This window comes from Ciconia boyciana, chromosome 1 (genome assembly GCF_034638445.1).
Source record: "Ciconia boyciana chromosome 1, ASM3463844v1, whole genome shotgun sequence".
NCBI classification, from domain to species: Eukaryota; Metazoa; Chordata; class Aves; order Ciconiiformes; family Ciconiidae; genus Ciconia; species Ciconia boyciana.
Genome location: NC_132934.1, coordinates 80,976,650 through 80,999,733, shown reverse-complemented (window position 1 = coordinate 80,999,733; position 23,084 = coordinate 80,976,650). Strand labels below are relative to the sequence as shown.

Here is a 23,084-nt window from a genome sequence, read left to right as displayed (position 1 = left end):
GGTTTTTCCTACATCTACTAAAGATACAGATTTTTAAATCCAAAGAATAGGCATAACTCAGGCAATGGTAATGCAAGCCTTGACAAAACAGTACGTTATCTTATTCCTGAATAATTTTAATTCACGTCTTCCAACTGTAATAATAGTGAACATGGTATTTGGTAGATTTAGCATGTTAATACTTCACTTCCTTGATGATAAAAAGGTGCCTTGTTCTGAACAGGTTATAATTGTTCTTCCTTCACTTAAAATTCCACTTGTCTCTGTGCTTTAATGTGAGGAAATAGCTGGGGACTTTCACTGTGGTTTGCAGCTTTCACCCTTACTGGTTGGCTGTTAAATGGTGAAAACAGTCAAGAAAAGCCTATAACATATTGATTTAAGCAGCTGCCTCTGGTTCTTCTTCAGGCTAGTTTGTGAAGTATGAGAATGAGCTGAGCTTTGGGTTTAGCTAGGCTTGGAAAAAGCTAGTTAGCTTTTGTGAGGATGTGTTTAGTTGAAGTGTAAGTTCATTGCTGGAGGTTTCTTCGGTTTTGTTTTCTAACGGTGGGTAAGGCCCGTTGAACCACAGTTGGTAGCACAGATTTATAACGCAGCCCTTGTGATGGGAGGGAAGCCGGGAACTAGCCAAGCAAGAAAAAGAAATGGAGCTTGAGCTGCGTTGTATCTGTTTGTGTCTAGAGCAGTCTCAGCCTTGCTTTTTATTCCCTTCATGTTCCATAGCAGCTGTGCCATGCTGATGGTGAAACAGCCTAGGAGCATTTTTGATGACCACTGGGATTTTAGGTGGATTTAAATGTGTTATCAGTCATTCCACTCTAGTTTTCCTGAGTGGTTTAATGCAGTAGTGGGGGATGGTAATGAAAATGTTTTGGCACCATAATATGGATAGGGCCTAGTAACTGGTGCAGATGAAGAACCAGCTAGCAGTAAAGGGTATAGAGACTTGTGGTGATTTGCTAGGGTAGTCCATGGCTAAGCAAAGTCTTCCCCTGTAGTTCCCCCTCTGCCTCACCTACCCCACTTGAGATGGAGAAGCCTTGACTTGGTGTGGGTTTGAAAGATGAAACCTCTTCCAGTGTGTTGGATGAAATATATTAATTATGGAGCAGCATAGAAAATAAGAATGTAGGATTTTAAAACCAAACATTAATAACCACATATCGATGCTTTTACCAAATTGAGTAAACGTGACTTTTTCTTAATGAAGTCTAATTACAGACCTAATACAGGAGAAGGAGGTGTTTAGAAAACAGCTTGCTGGGGCGGAGAGGAAAAGGTGTGTGTGCTGTTGGTGTGGTGGGTGTTGTGGCTGTTTTTTTAAAGTCTCATTTCCACATACCATTAGGAACGGGAAGAAGTGTCAAAACTTCTGAGAAGTGGAGAGAGAGAGAGAGAAATAAACGTTCCAGGCAGAGTGGGAATACGCAGCCAGGCCTTGCCTGCTGATGGATGGTTCTGCACAGTCATGGTACCTCTGGAAGAGGCACATGTACAGTTCCTCTCTTAAGGCTTTCCTACTGTCCCTTAACACCTCCTCATCTCATGCAACAAATGCTGCTTTCTGACAATTGGTATGGGCACCGATACCTACAACACTGCATGTAAATTAAATACATAATGTTCCTCTTGCAGGTGGATTTGCTGAGTTCTCCAGCTCTTTCCCTGGTCTCTGTGAAGGAAAATCCACGCTTGTCCCTACTTGCATTTCTCAACCCTGCCTACCTGTCTCCAACATTGGCCCAACCAGAATCCTGCCTCATCTCTATCTGGGGTGTCAGCGGGATGTCCTCAACAAGGTGAGCATTCTCGGTGTCATGTTGTTTACGTGGATGAGTGTGTCTCATCAATCGCCATGTGTCTTTGTCCGTGCTTCTATCATAATGCATCATTACAGCTATAAAACATCGAAAGTAGATATAGATAATAGCTGTCTGTGCATAAGCCGTGGAAAGCTATGTGAGAACTAATGATATACAGACCATATAATTAATCCACGTGTCATGTAATATGAAACTTGGTTTCCTCTCTCCTTCATCTCGGAGAAGATGATATAATACTTTCCTCAGTAACCTATCAACCAACAGCAAACTATCAAGTCTACCATTGTAGCAGGTGAGGTAGTTTCCTTTGTATAGCTCTGACTGGTTTGTTTTGACAAGTTTTGGATGTTAATATATTCATGGTTACAGTAGGACAAAGGAAGATTGTCTGTTTTTTAGTATTTCCTTCAAGTGCTGGGAAAAAATAAATACCATGAATTGTATAATGAGGGACTACTGCAAACAAATCTTTGTACACCTAATAAAATGTCAGACCTAGACAATCAGTGGGGTCATTTAAAATGAGTTTTTATGGTAGCACTGCACTAAGAAACTTCTACTGTTTCTAAATACATGTGCATTTAATAATTTCTCTTCCTAAAGAATAGCCCAGGACGTTTTGGTATACTTAAAATAGTCAGCAAAGTCATCAAATATAGCACTTGCAGGATGCTGGACTATCAGATGTCTAAAAGAGTTTGTCCCGAATTGCTACAGGTCTATATTCCTATGTATATCCATAGGTGTTTGCCTCCATGAGGAGACCAACTCATATTGCTTGCAATCTACATCCTGGCTCCCTTCACAAGAGAATTTTTATTACTTCTGCTGCCTATGCCCTCTTGCCTCCCATATTATCTGCCAGTCCTGTTTATTAGTTGAATCTCCAACAGCCTTCATAAGCTGGCATTAAATACATGGATGGGGGAGAGGGGAGGATTGCTTCACCCTAACATATTGCCTTAATTATGTGCAAGGCTTATGCGTATGTTTTTTATCCATGTATAAAGTGTAAGACAGGAACTATCCTAATAATGTCCTATAATTGGATCAAATTCACATACTTTGACCATTATAATAATTTTCACTGGTTTACTTCTACTTTCACTCCATCCCAGTCTGGCCATTAATAGGCTATTTTTGGATTTTTCACAATTGTTTTAAGGGGATCTTTGGCACGCAAGCAATCATGTAGAAGGTAATAGAGCACACAGAAAAATCTTTTGTATGGAGAATAGTCAGCAGTCATTGTATTTACTTTGTCCTTTAAAATCTTCTGTGTCTTTACTGCCAGGTAGCAAGTCAGCAGTTCAAACTTGATTCACTTATGGTGGATATCAAAGCAGCTTATTACTTTTCCGACCACAAAAGTAATTTGTGGTCCCCAGACAAAAGACAGCAGGAACTAAGTAATTAAAAAAAAAAAATTCCTTGCTTTAAATGGTTTTATGCTGTTTGTTTCAATGTGTGAATGGCAAGTGCTATCCTAGGTCACAGTGGGAGTGAAGGGGCAACTTGTTCTCCTCTGGGGCCAGGGATGTGCTGCTTCGTTTGGGATGTGACTGGAACTCTGGTGCTGTGGCTCTTGAGTAGTGAATAATCCCAGAGGGATGAAAGAGGCTGTTCCCTTTCCTTGGCAGTAAATTGGTGCCTATGAATAGATGTAGGGCACAGGCAGTGTGTGTGCCTCACCAGGAAGGGAATCCAAGTGGTAGCAGTGGTCAGGAATTTCATTATATGGCCGGAGGAGGCTAAAACCGCAACTGCTGGTGAGCCCTGAGTGTGGCACAGCCGTCTACAGGTGTATTGGGTTTGCATGGAAAGATGCTGTGGTTTAACCCCAGCCAGCAACTAAGCCCCACACAGCCACTTGCTCACTCCCCCCCAGGTGGGATGGGAGGGAGAATCAAAAGTGTAAAAGTGAGAACTCGTGGGTTGAGGTAAAGACAGTTTAATAGGTAAAGCAAAAGCCACGCATGCAAGCAAGCAAAACAAGGAATTCGTTCACTACTTCCCATGGGCAGGCAGGTGTTCAGCCATCTCCAGGAAAGCAGGGCTCCATCACACGTAACGGTTACTTGGGAAGACAAACACCGTAACTCTGAAATGTCTTGCCCCAGATTTATATGCTGAGCATGGCGTCATATGGTGTGGAATATCCCTTTGGTCAGTTGGGGTCAGCTGTCCCAGCCGTGTCCCCTCCCAGCTTCTTATGCATGCCCATTCTACTTGCTGGTGGGGTGGTGTGAGAAGCAGAAGAGGCCTTGACTGTGTGTAAGCACTGCTTAGCAATAATGAAAGCATCCCTGTGTTATCAACAGTGTTTTCAGCACAAATCCAAAACATAGCCCCATACTAGCTACTATGAAGAAAATTAACTCTATTCCAGCCAAAACCACCACACGAGGTTTTGGTAGCGGGGGCACTTCAGAGGTGGCTTCTGTGAGAAGCTGCTAGAAGCTTCCCCTACATCTGATAGAGCCAATGCCATCTGGCCCCCAGATGGACCCACCACTGGCCAAAGCTGAGCCCATCAGCAACGGTGGTAGCACCTCTGTGATAACATACTTAAGAAGAGGAAAAAAAACTGTGCAACAACAGCAGTGGAGAGAAGAGGAGTGAGAATATGCGAGAGAAACAACTCTGCAGACACCAAGGTCAGTGAAGAAGGAGGGGAGGAGGTGCTCCAGGCACCAGAGCAGAGATTCCCCTGCAGCCCCTGGTGAAGACCATGGTGAGGCAGGCTGTCCCCCTGCAGCCCACGGAGGTTAACGGTGGAGCAGATACACACCTGCAGCCCGTGCAGGACCCCATGCTGGGGCATGTGGATACGCCCAAAGGAGGCTGTGACCCTGCAGGAAGCCTGCGCTGGAGCAGGCTCCTGGCAGGACCTGTGGCCCTGTGGAGAGAGGAGCCCACACTGGAGCAGGTTTGCTGGCAGGACTTGTGACCCCGTGGGAGACCCACACTGGAGCAGTCTGTTCCTGAAGGGCTGCACCCCGTGGAAGGGACCCACGCTGGAGCAGGTTGTGAAGAACTGCAGCCCGTGGGAAGGACTCATGTTGGAGAAGTTGGTGGAGGACGGTCTCCTGTGGGAGGGACCCCACCCTGGAGCAGGGGAAGAGTGTGAGGAATCCTTCTCCTGAGGAAGAAGGAGCAGCAGAGACAACGTGTGATGAAGTGACCACAATCCCCATTCCCTGTCTCCGTGTGCTGCTGGAGTGGGGAGGTAGAGAAAATTGGGAGTGAAGTTGAGCCTGGGAAGAAGGCAGGGGTGGGGGGAAGGTGTTTTAAGACTTGGTTTTGTTTCTCATTACCCTGCTCTGATTTGATTGGTAATAAATTAAATTAATTTCCTGAGTCGAGTCTGTTTTGTCCATGACGGTAATTGGTGAGTGATCTCCCTGTCCTCATCTCAACGCATGAGCCTTTTGTGGTATTTTTCTCCCCCTGTCCAGCTGAGGAGGGGTCGTGATAGAACGGCTTGGTGGGCACCTGGCGTCCAGCCAAGGTCAACCCACCACAACAGGAAGAGTTTAGACCTGGTGGTGGCTCTCTTGCCAATTAATCTACAGTCTTGATATTATTTTGGCATGTGTCCATCAGACATCAGGAAGCGCTGCAGCTGCAGATACTTGAAAATTAATGTAGGACCCCCAGGAGTTTGTCAGATTTGTACTTCCTCACATATTCTGGGGAGTTATGATCAAGGATTGCTGTGTTTCCCATTTTTTATGGAGAACCACAAAAACGACAGCATACAATCCACAGAAAGCTCAGTAAGTTCTTATCGCCTGGTGTTATCCTTGACAGTCAATCTTTTGGAAGTTCTTCCATAGATGGCTAAGGTACCTCTCAGGTTTCTTACCCATTTTAGGACACATACACATCTTATGATTTCAGATCTGCTTGTTGCTTACACCTTTTTCCTCTTACTTTGAAGAAATAGTAGGCAATGCTTTATTCTGAGCATGTCACTTGTTTGCTGCACTGAAGTAGACCTTAGTGTCTTGGTAGCTTATCTTACCTCTTCAGTTTTGGTGGCTGCCTGTGGAAAATCTGAAATGGCTTCCATATTTAATATTGGTACCTTTACTAACCTAAAGAAGCTGTGGGAACAAATTAAGATTTCTACCTCTTAGTTTTCCCAACTATTGGCAACTCCCAGTTTCCTGTGTTTAATCAGTTTCTTGATTCAACTCAAACTTAGCGGTAGCTAGAGATCAGCACGCTAGAAACGCGATCGGCAGATCTCTCCTGCTCACTTTGCTTCTGGGAAAGCCTGGATCCTATGCAGGGGTATTGGGAGAGAGCAAGGAGGATGTCTTTTACTACAATGAGTTCCCAGAAATACCAATACATGGTGAGAAAGCTGGGAAGCAAAGAACGTTCAAAAGGGGAGAGTGAGAAACAAAAGCCAGGGATAAGTAGCAAAGTTCTGTCTCTGTTATGACAGTCTAGGAGCTGATAAGTGGTTACGTTTGCATGCTCTGGTTTAATGGCCTTGCTGGTTTGTTGGCTACTGGGGACAAGAAGGCAGCCTTCTGTTAAGATTAGAATAGGGTTTTTTTAATTCAAGTCCAGATTTTTCTTAAAATAATTTTCTGAAAAATTCTAGTAAGATTCCAAAAACTATTTAGATGTAGTTGTATACGTTGCCCTTATTTTTGCCTTCAAATGCTATCTGTGAGTTCCCCTGATTCTTTCTGTTGAGCAGACATATTGATTTCTCAAAAATGTAAATGTCTCAAAAATACCTGCAAAAAGAATTTTTCATCTGCGCTACTGTTCAACCTGACAATTTAGAGATGTGAATTTTCAGCATGTTTTATCAAGATCTCTTCAGGATCTTTATAAGCTTATCTCTTCAGGATCTTTATAAGCTTATCTCTGTGTGCATGGGTAAGGAAATGCTTGTCTTGTTGCAGGACAATCTGTATTCATGACCTTTTTAGAATACTAACGCTATTTGCCATTAATACCTCTGCTGATAACGCTGTATTTATGAAAGATATCTGAACACAAATGCTCAGTTTGTGTCCTTTAGCAAAATTAATGATTACTTCAGAAAAGTCTTAGGATATTCTTTATATTTCTGCTTTACAGATTTATTTCTAAATGCTTAATTCTGAAAATGTTCATAATAATTTTTTGCAGGGTTGAAATGCTAAAAATCTCATAAAAGTTCTGACCTGGCATTTCCATGTGTTCTTTAGTAATTTGGTAATCAGTGCTGCTGCTTTACCTGAATGCACGTATTTACAAAATGTGGACTTTTTTCACAATCAACAGCTTTATTTTACTCTTGCTAACAGAAAAGTTAATTTCACTTTTTGGGTCTCAATGTGATATATTGGTGGAATCACCAAGAGGATATGTATTTTGACAGGAGATCTTTGTTGATCTTTGTGAAAGAAAGACAAACTAAATTCTAACCTATACAGGACGGGAGTGACAGTGTTCTTTCTGAAAGTTAGTATAACAGAAAAAATTCTGTCTTGTGGTTATGGGCCTGAACAAGCCTCCTACTTACATCTCATGTTTTGTACCAGCACTTGAACTGTAAAACTTTCTGCTTTGCTACTTACATAACTATTCTCTTTCTTTTCTTCCAGACCCGGATTTTATTTCCTGGAACAAAATAACATTTTAGGGTGCCATTAATTTTCAGATTAAACAAGTCATAAAATGTAAATAAGCTGACAAAAGAGCATTTACCTTCTTTTCACAAAGTTGTTAGTATTAGGATTTCTGGATCTTCCTCCCATCCTAATTCACTTCTTCCTCTTGGGTGCCTTACAATGAAAGCACTGTTAGGGTTATTATAGTGGAGCATGTTGCACAGGGAATGATTGATACTTTAGAACAGAAGGAAGCATAACTTCTTTCTTTAGCCTTAGTCTCAAAGACAAGCACTAACACATTTTTGGGTGGTTTTTTGGCTTGGAGATTTCAGGCTTAGCGTCTGCAGCCTTCTCGTTCCCATTTGAATAATCAATTCCACATCAAAAACCTTGCATAACTGTGGAATCGTGATGGTTGGACTGTGCGGCCCACCAGCGCTTATGCTTTAAAAGAAATAATAAGGTTTTCTATTCTTCTAAATTCATCAGCCTCCCCTTAGCTATACTCTGAACAAACATGCATCATGGCGGTCCTTTTTTTAGTGATACTTTCATCGCCTCCCTCCTTCATACATGGTAATGTTCATGACCCTGCATGTACTTTTGTACCTGCTATTCCAGTTGTTCCTTGCTCACCTTCAAGCAGTGACAACAGAACGTGAGCTGGTTTAGGGGCAGTATTTCAACGCAGTGATCTAAAGCAGACACTTATTTTATGGAAGTTGATGCTGAAAAGCTTGGGATCCCAGGAGGGGAAAGCTGTGTAGCTCAGGACAGCAAGGCGAGATGCTGGGGATCAGGGGTCTGCCCTTGCACATGTAAGATACCGCAGGTCTAGCAGTAGCTAGTCCCCTGTGCCAAGAACCCCATTCCCAATACCTTCCCTCTCTGGATAATTCCAAATATTCCCCTACTTCCTTACAGCACTCTTGCTTTTAAACTTATAGGTCTATCAGTGTGTGAGAGCTAAATATAGTAAAGGAAGGTGTGACGGAGTTGGCTATGAAAGGCATGCAGGGCTGAAGGGAGCTTGCTGGTTGAGTTGTGGAGATGTGAAGGAAGGGAGAGGAGGTAATCAGTGACATATTGGAATTTGTTATCATTGATGAGAAGCTGAGCTTCACTGGGACCGTGACCTAGGAAACCAGCAGGCTAAGAAGCAGTAAGGCTGAGAACTTATTTTGACACCGCCAGCCCTCTTTTTTTTTTTTTTTTTTTGACCATTGCTGCAAATTATATTTCTGATGATTTGCTTTGCGAGCAACTGGTCATTTCCTGCTCCCCTTGGATGGGTATGTTTATCATATAAAGTATGTTCATTAGTTTAAGGTGCCCATACCTTCAGGCACCTCTGAATGTGCCTGATGTGAGGGACTTTGGATGAAAGTTTGGAGTAGCTGCCCATTTTGCTCCAGACAACAAAATACAGCTCACTAGCAGAGATTCACGTAAATTCCCTGTTTAAAATGCAGCCAGTAGCAGTTGTATACACTTCCCTCTGTTAGTGACTGAGGTAGATTCCCTTCCTCCCTGCAGTCCTTTGTTCTCACTGAACATTTAATTTTTGCATCCATATATGTGTGCGAGTATTCATCCCTTCTACATACACACTGTAACATACATGTGGTGTACCTGTATGCTAACTATCACACATTATTTAAACTCTTCTGATTTGATCAAGATAGAGCTCTGACTCGTCAGCTAAATAGCCATATCCTTCATCAAAACATCTTTACGCTTGCAGAAAAAATACATATGGGGAAGAAGCGACCATTTGGCTTCATGAGTTGTTTTCATACTGGTAGTCCTCCAGTTGAAATCTGCAGTGTAAGAATTCTTTCTTGCCACTGCTCCCATGGATTGACAAAACTTTTCTTTTTTATATAATTGCTATAAAAGCAACAGGATTAAGATCAGAAATTTTTTTTTTGGCTTTTTTTTCCATTTCAGTTTAGTTTCAGACATTAGTTTCCATAGAAATCTGGCCAAAAGCTCCCCAGTGTTTGTATTCAGTGTAACTACAGTCCAAGCATAGTATTGCACATCACTTACTGCCAAATCAGATTTGAACCAGAAAAGTTGTTTGATCAGTATTACTCCAACCTGCTTAATTGCTTTTCTGTGTCAAGATGCTTACTTGCAGGAGACTGGATGGTTTTGGTAGAGCCATCTCTAGTTTTCTAGTACTTGTTTCACATGTTTTGGCACTAAGGTACCTATTGCATCAGATAACTACTTTGCACAACTTAAATACAAAGAGTATGGCAAGGTGCAGAAAAGAGGTGTCTTTTTTTTTTTTAATTTGCAATTGTGAAAATTGACTTATTTAAAAGCCCAGTTGACTCTTATAGTTTGAATCTCTTTGCTTGTTGCTGTGGTAATCTCTGAGATGCAAGAGGACTAAAGACTGAAAACTGAAATGTGAGCAACTAAATTGTAACCCACAAAGTAGAACTCCTATAAAATTGCAGTTAGTGCTGTGTGAAAATGGTCTAATTCAAGGTCTTCAGCTCTTACTGAGCTCTTTCACTCAAGGTTTTGAGTGAGTTTTGCATGTTGCCTTAGAAAGAAGGAAGTTCCAGACACTTTAAGAGGTGACTGCAGGAGGCATTGGTTTCATTTCATATTTCTCACCAATATCTGTGATGGGGCAACCTCAGTGTTAGATATGTGATAAAGAAAACATGTATTTGGGTCAGCAAATTACATGTGGGAAGTGCTTGGTTGTGTTGTCAGCTTGCACGGTGAGAATTTAAACCAAAGTAGCAAAAAATTCATTCTCTTGGAAGTGATGCTTCATAGTAGCAGAAGGTATTCTACCGTTATTTCTGTTCTTTGTTAACTTTGTTTGTATGGGCTTTGCAGTCCATATGTTATTTCAACACACTGGATGTCTCATTAAAAGTTGTTTGAAGAATTAAAAGCTGAGGAAGTGTCTTTTTCTGGTTTGGTTTTTTTTTTTCCCCAAAAAAGAATGCCCCTAATACAGCTAGAGCAATTCCAACGTGAATTCCAGTTTGGGTTTTAGCTATGTGAATGTGCTTTGGGTTCATAGTTTCTTTGTAATGTGCCAAAGGTACCATTTGACTTCTCTAGGCTTAATCTTTCTCTCTTTCCCAGGAGCTGATGCAGCAGAATGATATTGGCTACGTACTAAACGCCAGCAATACTTGTCCAAAGCCTGATTTTATTCCGGAATCCCATTTCCTGAGAGTTCCTGTGAACGACAGCTTTTGTGAGAAAATTTTGCCTTGGTTGGATAAATCAGTCGATTTTATAGGTGAGAAGAAAATTTAAATTCTCTCTCTAGAACAGTTTCTGGATTCCTTTTGTGTGTCTGCCTTGCTGTTTTGGATGGAGAAGACCTGAATGCTTTCTGGGTGGTATGAAAATACCCTAAGGATCTACGTACATGATCACCATCACTTTAGAAGCACAGAAGCAAAATGATGTAGGGAGATTTCTGCCACTGTGTGCTCCAGCACTCACGGAACAAAGACACTTTTTAAGAGCACAACTCTGCTTTCTGGCAACCTGGTATGTGCCTGCAGAGAGTGAATTAGAAAATTGGACATACAGATCCTGTCTTTAGCTTTGAGAAGTGAGCTAGCCAAATTTGAACTGGCCAAATTGTTCCATCATGAATGCTTGCTTTTTACTTGCATATAAAATTAGAAACAATCACCTTTCCCAGACATCTAAATAGGGTTGTTTATGTGCACATTAAAATGCAGTATGCTGTAACTGCAGTATGTTTCCTGTGTGTAGTCACATGCTTTTTCTATACTCAATGCTATACAGTGCTAGAGAAAATAAGTGATTTTTGTTTAGAGCTTCCATGAGATTTGCAATTAGCAGTTAATTTGGAAGTTTTGAACAATTTTAAATAACATTGCTTTCTTTGCAAACTTTTTATCGTGATATAATGCTGCTGAATGTGACGCTTCCCAATTTCTTTGCTATGCAGAAAAAGCAAAAGCATCGAATGGCCGTGTGTTAGTGCACTGTTTAGCTGGAATATCTCGCTCGGCCACAATCGCTATTGCATATATCATGAAGAGAATGGATATGTCCTTAGACGAAGCTTACAGGTAAGGAGAAAATTTCCCTTCGTATTAATTCTTGTGCCTGTTGGCTTGTTTTTAAGCTGAAGAATAAAGGGTTATATGACCAAGGGTAGAAGCAGACATGTTATTTTATCTGGTAGTTCACTGGCCTCTGCACACTCCTGTTTTAAATGTAGGCTTCCTCTGTAAACAAAATAGTGGTGGTGTGTAGACATCACACACCTAATATTAATTCCCCACCTGCAAAATGCTGATGTTGATCTTTGCTCTGAGTAGGCAAATACATGGAATTTAAACTCCTTATTAAACGTGTGTCTATGTACATGCATATACACACACAGCTATAGCACACATATAACAATGTCTTGTAAGTCAGAGAATGTGTGCGTATGTACATACGTATACACACACAGCTATCTGCATGCATATAGCAATGTCTTGTAAGTCAGAGAGAGAATGGAATGGATAGGGTTAAAGAAAGAGAACTGAGGATATTTATAATCGCACTTAGGACAAATGCTAGGCTGGAGCTGTTGACTTCAGTTTGGTATTTGGTAATGCTCTCAAAGAACTGCCTGCAGGTGAAATGTCTAGGAATTAAGAAAGCTGCTTTGTTGCTATTAAACTCAGGCAGAAAGTATTTTGAAGTGTTGGCTCTTTGTGGCATCAAGGAGTTTTTGTGGGACCACCCTCCCACCCCACCCCCTTTTTTAACCTTTCAAATCCCATGTTTCTGTTCTTGGATTGTGAACACTTTACTAGATTCCAGGTGGCTTGGTTGCATTTTACTATGACTTCTCTATTTCATTTAACAACCTGCTTTGTTGTGTTGTACAGAAAATGATGGTTTTCTTTTTGATGGGCTTTATATGCTAGTTGCCACAGCTGACGTATCGCTGTAATGTGCGTGGTGCAGAAGCAATTTGAACAACAGCGCTGGAGCAGGTGGAGAGGAGTACCTTCGAAATCACTAGTGTGTTTGCTACTACTATCTCTAAAACACTGATGAGAACAGAAAGATGAACATTTGATATTCCCCTGTGGAGCATGATTTCCATGGGGCATTTTCATTTAATCTGATGAACATAATTATGTATGCAGTGAAAAAAGTGCATGTAAGAAGCACCTGAACTACAACCATCTCCCATTGCCTTCAGAAATTGTCCACACTTTCTGACTAGAGCCTGCTGACAGTTCGGTGTCGTGCAGTAATTTCAACACGTATGGTGAAACAGGTTTGGTTAAGAGGCGTAGGTGAAAACTCACTGTTACACAGGTATAGATAATATGGATGAATTAGTGGATGTGGATGGATACTGTGCAAGGTATGAGCTTGATTCACTAAAAAACCTGTCTGGTCTCAGGCTGTAGTGGTCTGGAGGTCAAGCTGTAGAGTACTGAACACTTTTAAAATGCATATGCTTCAGGGAACTTCTAAAGTGCTGCTTCTAAATTCCTCCATGAGATCTCTGCATTATATTCTAGTTTGTTTCTTAACCAGAAGTGTCAATTGAGTGTGAAGGATTAATCATCCTAGGCCTTTTTTTCTTTGCGCTGTTAATACTGAACAACTACTGTGAAATACAGATTATATTTTTGCTGTATTTCCTTTGATATAGCTTAGTGAGAACAGTCTGCAGCACATTTCACTCATTGGTTTGGGATCTCTTGTTGGCAAAGCTTGAAAGAAAAATACTCCTCTCTGAGTTAATGAAAGTCATTAGATAAAACATGTGTCTGACACTAAAAACCAAAAAGGTGACACTGCTACTTGAAGTGGAAGATCTGAGGAAATAAACGTTTTTAATCTTTTATTTTGTATAATGGATAATACAAGGGAAACAAACATCAAAATTAAATGTTACGCATGTTTTCCAGTTGGGAAAAAAAGTGTGCATTTTGAAATGAAAAAGTTTGCAAAGCCTTAAAACTTGTTGGGGGGATCCAGCAGATTTTCCTGAACCCTTTTCATTTTTTAAAAAGCTAGTTTTAAATTTAGGACTGCCCAATATTTTGGGGTGAGACGAGGAGAAAGCAGAAGGGAGAGGCTACCAGAACACAGGCCAGAAATTGCAGTGTTGACCAGAAGGATCTTGCTTTAAATAACAAATCCAATTAACAAGTACAACTAGCTTTGACTGGAAAAAGAATGAATGAAGACTGTATGAATTCTTGTGAGCGAATTGCTTACACTGGAATAAAAGCCCACAAATTCAGTGCTAGGAGATCGACCTAAAGGATCTCTTCTGAGGTGACTTACTAGTTTTCTCCATTTGCCAGTGTTGGCACTTCACGGTGGAAGTTTCCACTATCACTTCACGCAATCTGATCTTCCAGGTCATCATGTCAGCTCGACTATTCCTACTATTGTTTGTTGTTTGGCAACTTAAAAAAAAAAAAATACAAGTTTTGGTTGGTATTTTTCATATGCTTGCTTGCATTTGTGCTAGTGTATACATATATGCACAAGTACACCTTCGAATTTTTTTCATGCTGTTTTTAATGACTGCACACTCACCTTCTGTACACATCCCCAGAGATATTTTTTTTGCTTTTAATAATATTTAATTTTCCCAGTGATATGTTATATGTGTGTTTGTACTAGATTTAGCTCTTCAAGGTTTCTTCCCTTGTTAATTCCCTTGTCATCTGGTACCTTCATAGGTCCAGGAATGCTTTTTTAAAAAAAAAAAAAGGAGGAAGGATTTGGGCAGCTTTCTGTTTTACAGCCTGTAAAAAGCAAAGACTACTTATTTAGCTATGTGGCAAATCAGACAGGTAGGAAGTACTGCTTTTGTATTTAACTTTGAAGTATATGACATCTAATACTTAAGTCTTTCATACATTTAGAGTCCTAGTTCAGGAAAACATTTTAAGTATGCATTGCACCTTGTCCATATTCAACCAAGTATGTAAGTGCATGCTTAGATTGGCACGTGTATGCGAGTCAGGCTGCTTCCTACAGGATTTGACAACAGGTTAACTCTTCCAGTGATTTGGTAATACTGTTGCCCTTTAATGCTGAACACCTACAGAGCTGGAGAGAATGTTTTTGTTTTAATGCTGCATTTGCTCCTTTCTGGTTTTCTTTTTGATGATCATATCAGTGGCTAATACCAATGTATGGTAGAAATCGCTGGCATTTGCTGTATAAGGTCAGCATATATCAGAGCTCTTTGTCCTGCCTGACAAAGATAAGCAGGGTAGGAAGCGTTCACTGCAGTTAACAGCAGCATGAGAGAGGTGAAAGGAACATGGGGTTTCATCCCTTTGAATGGTGGGGAAGGTGCTCTGCTTTCTGCAGTGCAGGGCAGGCTAAGGTCTCTTGGCTAGAGCTCTGATGCTGTTCATGCAGAACTTGAGGACCTCTTAACTCTGGTCAGAAACCAAGGTAGCAGAGATCCCACAGGTGAAGTAAAATAAGGAAAGCGATTCCCGCAAACCTTGTTGGGGGCATCATAAAGAGGTAAAAAGAATGCTTCCTTTTACCTTTTTTAGCCACCTTTAAGTAAGCTACAGAGAGAACTGAGAGCATCCAGCACTATCTTGCTTAAAAGCTGCCTTTCTTTTTTTCCATCCATGTTTCCTGTGCTTGAGTGAACCTCAGCTCAGGCATCCTGACAAGTTAAGATCAGGCTGTTAGCATTCACAACAATTGCACTATGGTTATCTCAGGTCTGAGCAGCAGGTCCTTAAATTAATTCTTGTTTTGTTTGTCCCCTCTTTCCAGATTTGTGAAAGAAAAAAGGCCAACCATTTCTCCCAACTTCAACTTTCTGGGCCAGCTTTTGGACTTTGAGAAAAAGATCAAGAACCAGAGCGGTCAGCCTGGACATATTAGTAAGCTGAAACTTCTGCATTTGGAAAAAAGCAGTGAGCACGTGCTGGTCCCAGAAGGTGGGCAGAGCAGCCTCTCTGCTAACCAGCTCTGCATTACCGCTACCTCCGAGATCGTGGAACAGAAGCGGACGGACTGTGGCAGTGCACCACGCGGGCACTTGTCCCCTCTGGAAGACGGCCCACTGGTACAGGGCATAAACGGACTGCACGTCTCCCTAGATAAGGTGGAGGACAGCAACCGGCTGAAGCGCTCCTTTTCTTTGGATATCAAGTCGGTATCCTACTCAGCAAGTAGCAACTGTGTGACTGCATCGGTTCAGGGCTTTGCCTCCTCCGAAGACACCCTGGAATACTACAAACACACGACTGCTTTAGAGGGCAGCAGCAAGTTGTGTCAGTTCTCCCCTGTCCAGGAGGTCTCGGAGCAGACCCCAGAAAGCAGCCCTGACAAAGAGGAAGCAAACCCTCCCAAGAAACCCCAGAACACCTGGCAGCTGGATAGCCAGAGCAAACGGCAACACCTGGGGAGAGCCAGCAGCAGTGCCACCACTCAGCGGTCGCTCCTGTACCCCCTCCACCGGAGCGGGAGCATGGAAGACAACTACCGAACGAACTTCTTGTTTGGTCTCTCCACCAGCCAGCAGCATTTGGCAAAGTCTGCTGCTGGGCTGGGTCTCAAAGGCTGGCACTCGGACATCTTGGCTCCTCAGACATCGGCTACATCCCTTACCAACAGCTGGTATTTTGCAACTGAGTCCTCGCATTTCTACTCTGCCTCCGCCATCTATGGGAACAGCGCTGCTTACTCTGCCTACAGCTGTAGTCAGCTGCCCACGGGCTGTGACCAGGCCTGTGCTGTGCGCAGGAGACCAAAGCAGGGTGATCGAGGTGACTCCAGGCGGAGCTGGCATGAGGAAAGCTCTTTTGAAAAGCAGTTTAAGCGCAGAAGCTGCCAGATGGAGTTTGGGGAGAGCATCATGTCAGACAACAGATCCAGAGAAGAACTGGGGAAAGTAGGTAGTCAGTCGAGCTTTTCAGGCAGCATGGAAATCATTGAAGTGTCTTGAGGGGCAGCAGGCTTGTGTGACTGTATCGGAGTTGCTTCCCCCTCCAGGCTGCTCCCGCAGCATTTGAGAGGTCCCTGTAAATCTGAAAAGAACAAACTTTGTGCAAAAAGGTGGGGGGGAGGGAAGAAATGCGAGGTTTCAGTGTGAACGCAGTGACTAGATTAATATGGCAAAGAAATAACAAGTGAGCATCTGCCTGAGGAGACCAAGCGTACCGCTGGGTTTTTCTCCTCCCCTTTCCTGGAGAAGGGCAGAACATTTTAAAGATCTTTCCCTGACAGAGGAAGCAATTATATGCAATGGATTGCACATCCTTTCAGTGGTTTTTAAAAAGGAAGCTCTCTCTGTATCAAACCCTTTCTCTGGTTCCACTGAAACACGCTCCTACCCATCAAAGCTAGTTTTGTTCTCCCCTCCTCATGCCCCACATCTTCACCAGTGCACCTTAGCCCTGACACTGAGCCAACCTCTGGAGGGACACCTTTTTCCTGTAAGAAAGGAGACCGGGAGCGATTCCAAAGGACGTAGGGACTGGTTACAGCAAGGCTGGTCTGAACACACAGTTCAGGCAAATGTAAATACTGGTGTAACTATTGTTCTAATGGATAGGCTTTAGGTGATTCGCTAGAGAGCTGCTTCAGACAAAAAAAAAAACCCCAGTACCTCAAAAATATAAAAAATAAACTAGGGCTTTATGGCTGCCAGATGCTGGTAGTCAGTTCATAAACAATGTGAACAAGTAATGACTAGCCACATTTGATTTTATTTTTTTTTTAAAGCTGTCTACGCACAAGTGTTTCAGTTGGCTCAGCAGCAATTTTTAAAAAAAATGAACGAACCATACTTAACGACTGTTTCCCCCAGTCTTTTGAAACATAAAATAAGCAGTATTTGTATTTTTTATATTAGGCTGGCTTCTGGGAGAGGGGTAGCTGCTTTGGCTTCTAAGCTATAAGGGAGTGGTTAATACTTAGGGTTACGTGCAAGAGAAGTGGCTGGTACAATACCATGACATCCTATTCTTGCCAATTGACAGTTCAATAGATGGCTCTTGAAGGCTTTTATTTTGTTTTTTAAAGCTTAAAAATGGGCTTTTGTCCTTAACTGAGCAGCACCATTAAGGAACTGTTCTTCATATATGGTTCCAGTCACCTGTGGGGTAGGGGCAATTCAAGTGGCTGGGTTTTTTTCCATCCCAACATCCTTTACTCAAACTGTGGAGGCTTGGAGATAGAAGCTTCGCATTAGGTTTGCTGACTTCATCTGAGAAAGAGAAGTCTGACTGGCTGTCCAAGGAAAACAGAAGGGGCCCTCCAGCACCCCATCTCATAGTGTGGTGTGAGAGAAAGGGGGTTTGAGAAGAGACAGCTTTAATGGGAAGCCTGCTCACCTCCTGCACTCGCAGCTCCAAAGGAACTTGATCCTGGCCGTTGTCCTCTGTCCCAGCATAGGGTCTTAGTTTCCCAGCGTGCTGATGCATGATTTGGCTGCAGATGCTTCTAGCTGTGCTGCTGCTGGCCGGTATCGCATCCTCACCCTTGCCACCCCAGGGAACATGCCAGCTCAAGGAGTTGTCACTTCCCTGCTGGCAGCGGGGTGTTTCATGGGAGATTAGGCACAGCCCTTCTTGTGTTGTTTTTGACAGCAAACCAGCTGCTTCCCCTCCAGCTCACCATTCTTGTGGTACCTTGGCTGCCGCTGCTCAAATTGTTTTGTGTGCACGTGTTGCTGCAAGAGGTTTACGATCAGCGAGGAGTGGTACTAGAGGCACAGCGTAAAACTTCATCCTTCCTGCTCCCATGGGAGCTGCACACATGTTATCTCGGTCTTCCCCAGCACCCCTCAGAACATGTGTATCGGGGGGGTGGGGGGAACTGTATTGTTTTGTCCCATTTCAGTGCAGGCAGCTGAAAATTGTAAATCACACATAGCAAATACTTCCCCCTGGCCAACAGCTTTAAAAAAAAATTTGTCAGCAGCAAACTGAAGCCCTAATTCAAGTCAGCAGCTTGGGTTGTTTGTTGTTTGTTTTTTTTTTTTTTTTTACTGTAAGTTTAGCTAGTTTGTGACTCAAATCTCAGGTTTTACTATATTGAAAAGTGGAGAAGATTTTGTCATTGTTTTGTTTTGTGGCTAGGATGTGACTCTAATTTCCTACAGCAGACTGCTGAAAATGGCACTGAAAGCTACAGCATTGATTAACTTGAGCCTAAAAAGTGCAAAAGACACAGAGAGAGAGGCAGCACCAGGAGTAACTCAACCCAGAGGCTGTGTTTGTGCCGTGTGTATGAGATGCTGGAAGAAGGGGTAGTCTGGGCAAGGGATAGGTTGACACCACACTGGAAAGCATGTCAGGTCTTGGCTATTCATTAAACATACTGCCACTTGTCTCTGTTTACATATCAAGTGAAAGCAATTACATTACAACTGTTTTCAGCATATCTGCACACTCTGTGTGTATATATGTATGTAAATGGTTTAGCAGTGCTCCTCTCAGCCAGATTTCAGTGAATTTGTGTCTTTGATTTAAATCAGTTAATGGGGGTTAACACAAATCAATCCCTAGAGGCAGAAACAGAATCTTTCTGTCTTTTGTGCTCCTTCACGTGTGTTCTCCCCTTCTCTCTATACATACAAATATGTACGTTTGGGCTTCATTTGGTTAATCGCCTTCTGAGGAACTGAAATCTGGTCTTCTGTCTCCTCATGATTTCCAATACGCTATAGTCACTGAATGAAGCAAAGCTGTAGGCTCAGTATTTTTAGGGGACAGGTTCCTGAAGGAGGAAGCCTTAACCGCAAGTCCTGTGCAGGGTGGTGCCCTGTCTCCTATCTGAACTAGTGCCCTGTACCTGAACAATGCTGGAAATGGTTTTTAGAAGCTTGGAAAGCAAAGTGGAGGATGCGAGGGGGGAAATGTGTACATGTTCAATATGAATATAATGTTCTTTGGTGTATGGCAGGCTGTTTAAATGGTTCAGAGAGATGTGAGTTTCTCATCTTGTGTCATGAGCATTACCTGTATGTTATGATGAAATAAAATCAGAAATGGTACCTGTTTATATAGAACGGCTGAGGAAGGAGCCTGTGTGCCTCTGGCTGTGGAGCGTGTATTACCTGCCTGCAGTATGACCTGCTCCCCAGCACTAGCAGGGGGCTTGTCCTTATCCTATGTATCTTTTGCAGATGCCTGCCTGTTAATGAATAAGACAGACTAGGTAGCTTTGGACCCTTTGTCACAAGCAGCGGTGATTTTACAGCACTGGTAACAGTTTCAGCTTCTTACCTGTACCTGTTTACCCACCTCTTCTGCTCCCTTGAACAGTAGCAGTGGCACTTCTCTGCATTGCTGTCTTGCAACATCTAATGTGGTTGTGAGTAAAATGTTCCCAGGGCAGCTGTCCTAGTCTTTCTGAAGCAAGTATTTCAAATTGATTGTTACCTAGGATTAGCCCCATGGATTTTTCTTGCCTCCCATACTTCTTATTTGAAGAAGAATTTAATTACTTGTTTAAATATTTGTTTTAACTGATTCTGCCCATCCTGAAGCATTCTGATTGCTGAGGGAGGGGCATGCCCCTCATTGCTCCTTCAGAGCATAGTTTATACAAATGTAGTATATATTAAAATTAAATCCTGCAGTAGAATATGGCTACTAAGGTTATATCCTTAGATGGTGAAGCTCAGACCTATAGGTTTGTGTAATAGCATTTTCAAACTCAGGTCCAGTAATAAAAGCATCTTTTTAAAAGATAATTTTAACACATAACCCCAGAAGGGGAAATGCAGAATCTTTGGCCTCTCTGGAAGATACAATACCATCAGCCACAGCACAAGCAACAATCTGCATGGGCTTCTATGCTTACTTCTACAAACAAGATGTACCACCTAGTACATAGAAAGCTTGCATCCACTGCACAGTAAAACAAGAACCATGCACAGTACTAGACCTAAATGGCATCAGCTTGTTAGGTTCATCTGACAATCTTCTAAGATTTACCTGCTCTAGCTTCCCTCCCCCTACTCCAGAGTCCACTTCTGATCTCAGTATGAACTGCTTCTTCCCTTTAAGGTCTGTTTTTTGAAGCATGCACTTTAGCTTTCACCTGTCCTCCTCTTGCCTGCTTTGCAGGACTTGCTCTGCTCTTGTTCCTCCATCCTTCCACTCTTGCCCCTGCCAGTAGACAGCTCTGTGAAGAGACAGTCTAACTCACATCTCCAGTGAAAACCTGAGAGGCAACTGAAATGTGTCTCACATGTCATCAACACTTCATTTTAATTTCATTGACTGGCATTACTGGGAAGGGGTCCCTGAGGTCTTGATGTAAGCATCACTGTGACATTCCTAGAGTGAAGTGGACTTAAAACAGGGCAAACCTCCCCTCAGCATGGATCAGGTAGCCCTGCTTCTTTTTGAGGGGGCTGGGGGGGCACAGATGGGAGATGGAGAGTAGAAATGTGATAATTATGTGAGCTGCTCTTTTTAGTAACTACACCCACTCATCCCCTAGCTGCTCCTTACGCTTTGACTCACAGCACAAGTTTTAAATTGATTTCTACCAGAAAGCGGTGCTATCAAAAGCCCAGAACAGTGGCCTGGTGGTTCCCCTGGGGACAGCACTGGAGTCCTAATAAGGTTGTTACTGCCCCTTTTTAAATCTGAAATTACTGAGACTGAGCCAAACTCACCTACCTAGACATTTTACTTAGATAGCCATACCCTGACTAAACACCTAGCTAGCCTGTATTTGTTCTTAAAGTTTCTGAGATCAAAGTAGAGTTATTCTAGTACTTTTAGATATTATAGCTTTACAATACAATACCACTGTTATACTATATGCACAAAACTACAATTGGGAATTCAGGTAGAAGAACAGTGTTCATAATATATCACCTTAGCCTGGCAACTGGCCTTTCCCTTTGAACTGTGCCTCCAGAGAACTTCTTGGCCCTTGGGCCCAAATGGTTGCTCTGAGGTAAACTGAAGTGTTTCTGCTGTGAAGCCTTCAGCTAATTCTGCACTTGGAGAATATTAATGAGAGCCACTATAAATAGAAAAGCCGCCTTCTAGCCTTCTGCAACACTCACCCCTCTGGGAAGGGGCTGCTTTCCTAGCATACAAAATGCTGTAAAACAGACATTTGGGTAACTGCCCTGCTGGAAGGGAATGCTTACTTTGAGGTGTGGATTTCAGCCCCTGTTTACAGGGACCCTCACCAAGCACCCACTGCTGTACAAAGCCAAAGCGTGACATAGGACAGGCAACTACGAGGCTGGGGCATCAGATCACTGAACAAAAAACCCCTGTACATTTACATCTCTCTTTGTTCAGCATCCCATGGGCAGTGGATGAGAATCCATCACCGCTTTGCTTTCCCAATGCCAGGAGAACAGCATTCTCCTGCAGGTACTTTCACTTATTCTCCTCTAAACCACTCATTTTCTAAGTTTATTAGAATAACTTGTTTCCTGCAGGAAACAGCTCCATCAGGGGGTGTTCTCAAAGCTGGGCTTCCCTCAGCAAGTAGCAATCAGCTCTTACAGCAACTGCCCCTTGCTTTTTAAAAAAAATTTTGCTATCCACTTGCAGAAAGCTGGTTGCTTGGTCTTTAATAACCCCTGTGACATTCCATTGAGCCTCCAGTATTGCTGTGCTTCTCCATAGTTCGGCCTGCATCAGAATTAAGAGAACAGAATCAAATGCTTCATTTGAACGCTACACTGGTAACACCCCCAGCAAGGTATTGACAAAATCTACAGCCATGCTCATTTATTTTTGTGGTCATGCTACAGTCTTACAGTAGCCCATCATATTTCATTACGTCCACAGCTTCCCCATGAGGTCTGTTAAAATACAAAGCTTTTAAAAACACAAAAGGGTTATTTTAGGCAGCTGACATTAAGAATTGCCCTTTGAATGCGCCTCTCCTCTCTCCCCCCTGCCTTAGGACTAGCTCTATAATGGCATAGGTTTGCCAAGCACACCCCTGACCACCTCAGACCTGCCTTGGCTTTGGTGACCACTGGGTGAACTATTCTTTCTGTGTCACCTTGCTATCCTGTGCAGGCTCACATTATGAAGAAGTTAAAACCTACCTGTGGCAGCTGAAAGCAAGCCAACAACCCGCAGAGAAGTACCACAGACCAGCTGAATAAGAGACTGAAGTTTGGCTAAAAGTACAAACCAACCCATTCAGGGATGTGCAAAGAATCAGCAGGAGGAGATGAGCAGCGGGCAGGGTAGGGGACACGCTGAAAGCCAACCTGCCCAAGGCTGCCCAGCTGTAGTTCCTTCTGTGATCTGGCAAAGAACTGATGTAAAGCATCTGTCAGGACATGGTCTCTTTTTGACAGGCTAAGTGTGTGGGGGCGGGGGGGGTAAGAAATGAGAAACACTTTGCTGCTCCTGTTTAGTCTTCCCGGTGAATCTTCGGAAAGCTGTTGCGTGCACACAAGGTGCAAGTGCCCTAACAAAACAGGCAGAGAGTGTCTCACACCACGAGTGCTTTGCACAGGGCAGCTACAGTCTTAGGCAAGTGTTTGAGTCCATCAGTCCTACACCCTCTTCTTTATCTCCAAGAGGCTATCAGCACAGAAAAGGTAGGCAGCCAGCTGAACTACAGTCCCACCCCACTGCTGGCAAGTCACAAGCGTCACTGCGCA

The 23,084-nt window shown here is 42.8% G+C and overlaps 1 protein-coding gene across 15 annotated transcripts in view; it reads left to right on the top strand.

Annotated features, from left to right (window-relative positions):
• The window catches only part of DUSP16 (dual specificity phosphatase 16), a 71,122-nt gene extending 52,452 nt beyond the window's left edge, over positions 1–18,670 (top strand). For 14 of the 15 annotated variants that reach the window (XM_072876799.1, XM_072876816.1, XM_072876724.1 and 11 more), the window contains exons 5-8: positions 1,636–1,799; positions 10,568–10,727; positions 11,415–11,538; positions 15,245–18,670. In XM_072876799.1, the coding sequence (XP_072732900.1) occupies positions 1,636–1,799; positions 10,568–10,727; positions 11,415–11,538; positions 15,245–16,421 (1,625 nt within the window). In that variant the 3' untranslated portion in view covers positions 16,422–18,670. Of the gene's footprint in view, positions 1–1,417; positions 1,493–1,635; positions 1,800–10,567; positions 10,728–11,414; positions 11,539–15,244 lie in introns of those variants that run through there. The other variant, XM_072876843.1, reaches the window with a different exon arrangement.
• The last annotated feature ends 4,414 nt before the right edge of the window (positions 18,671–23,084 follow it).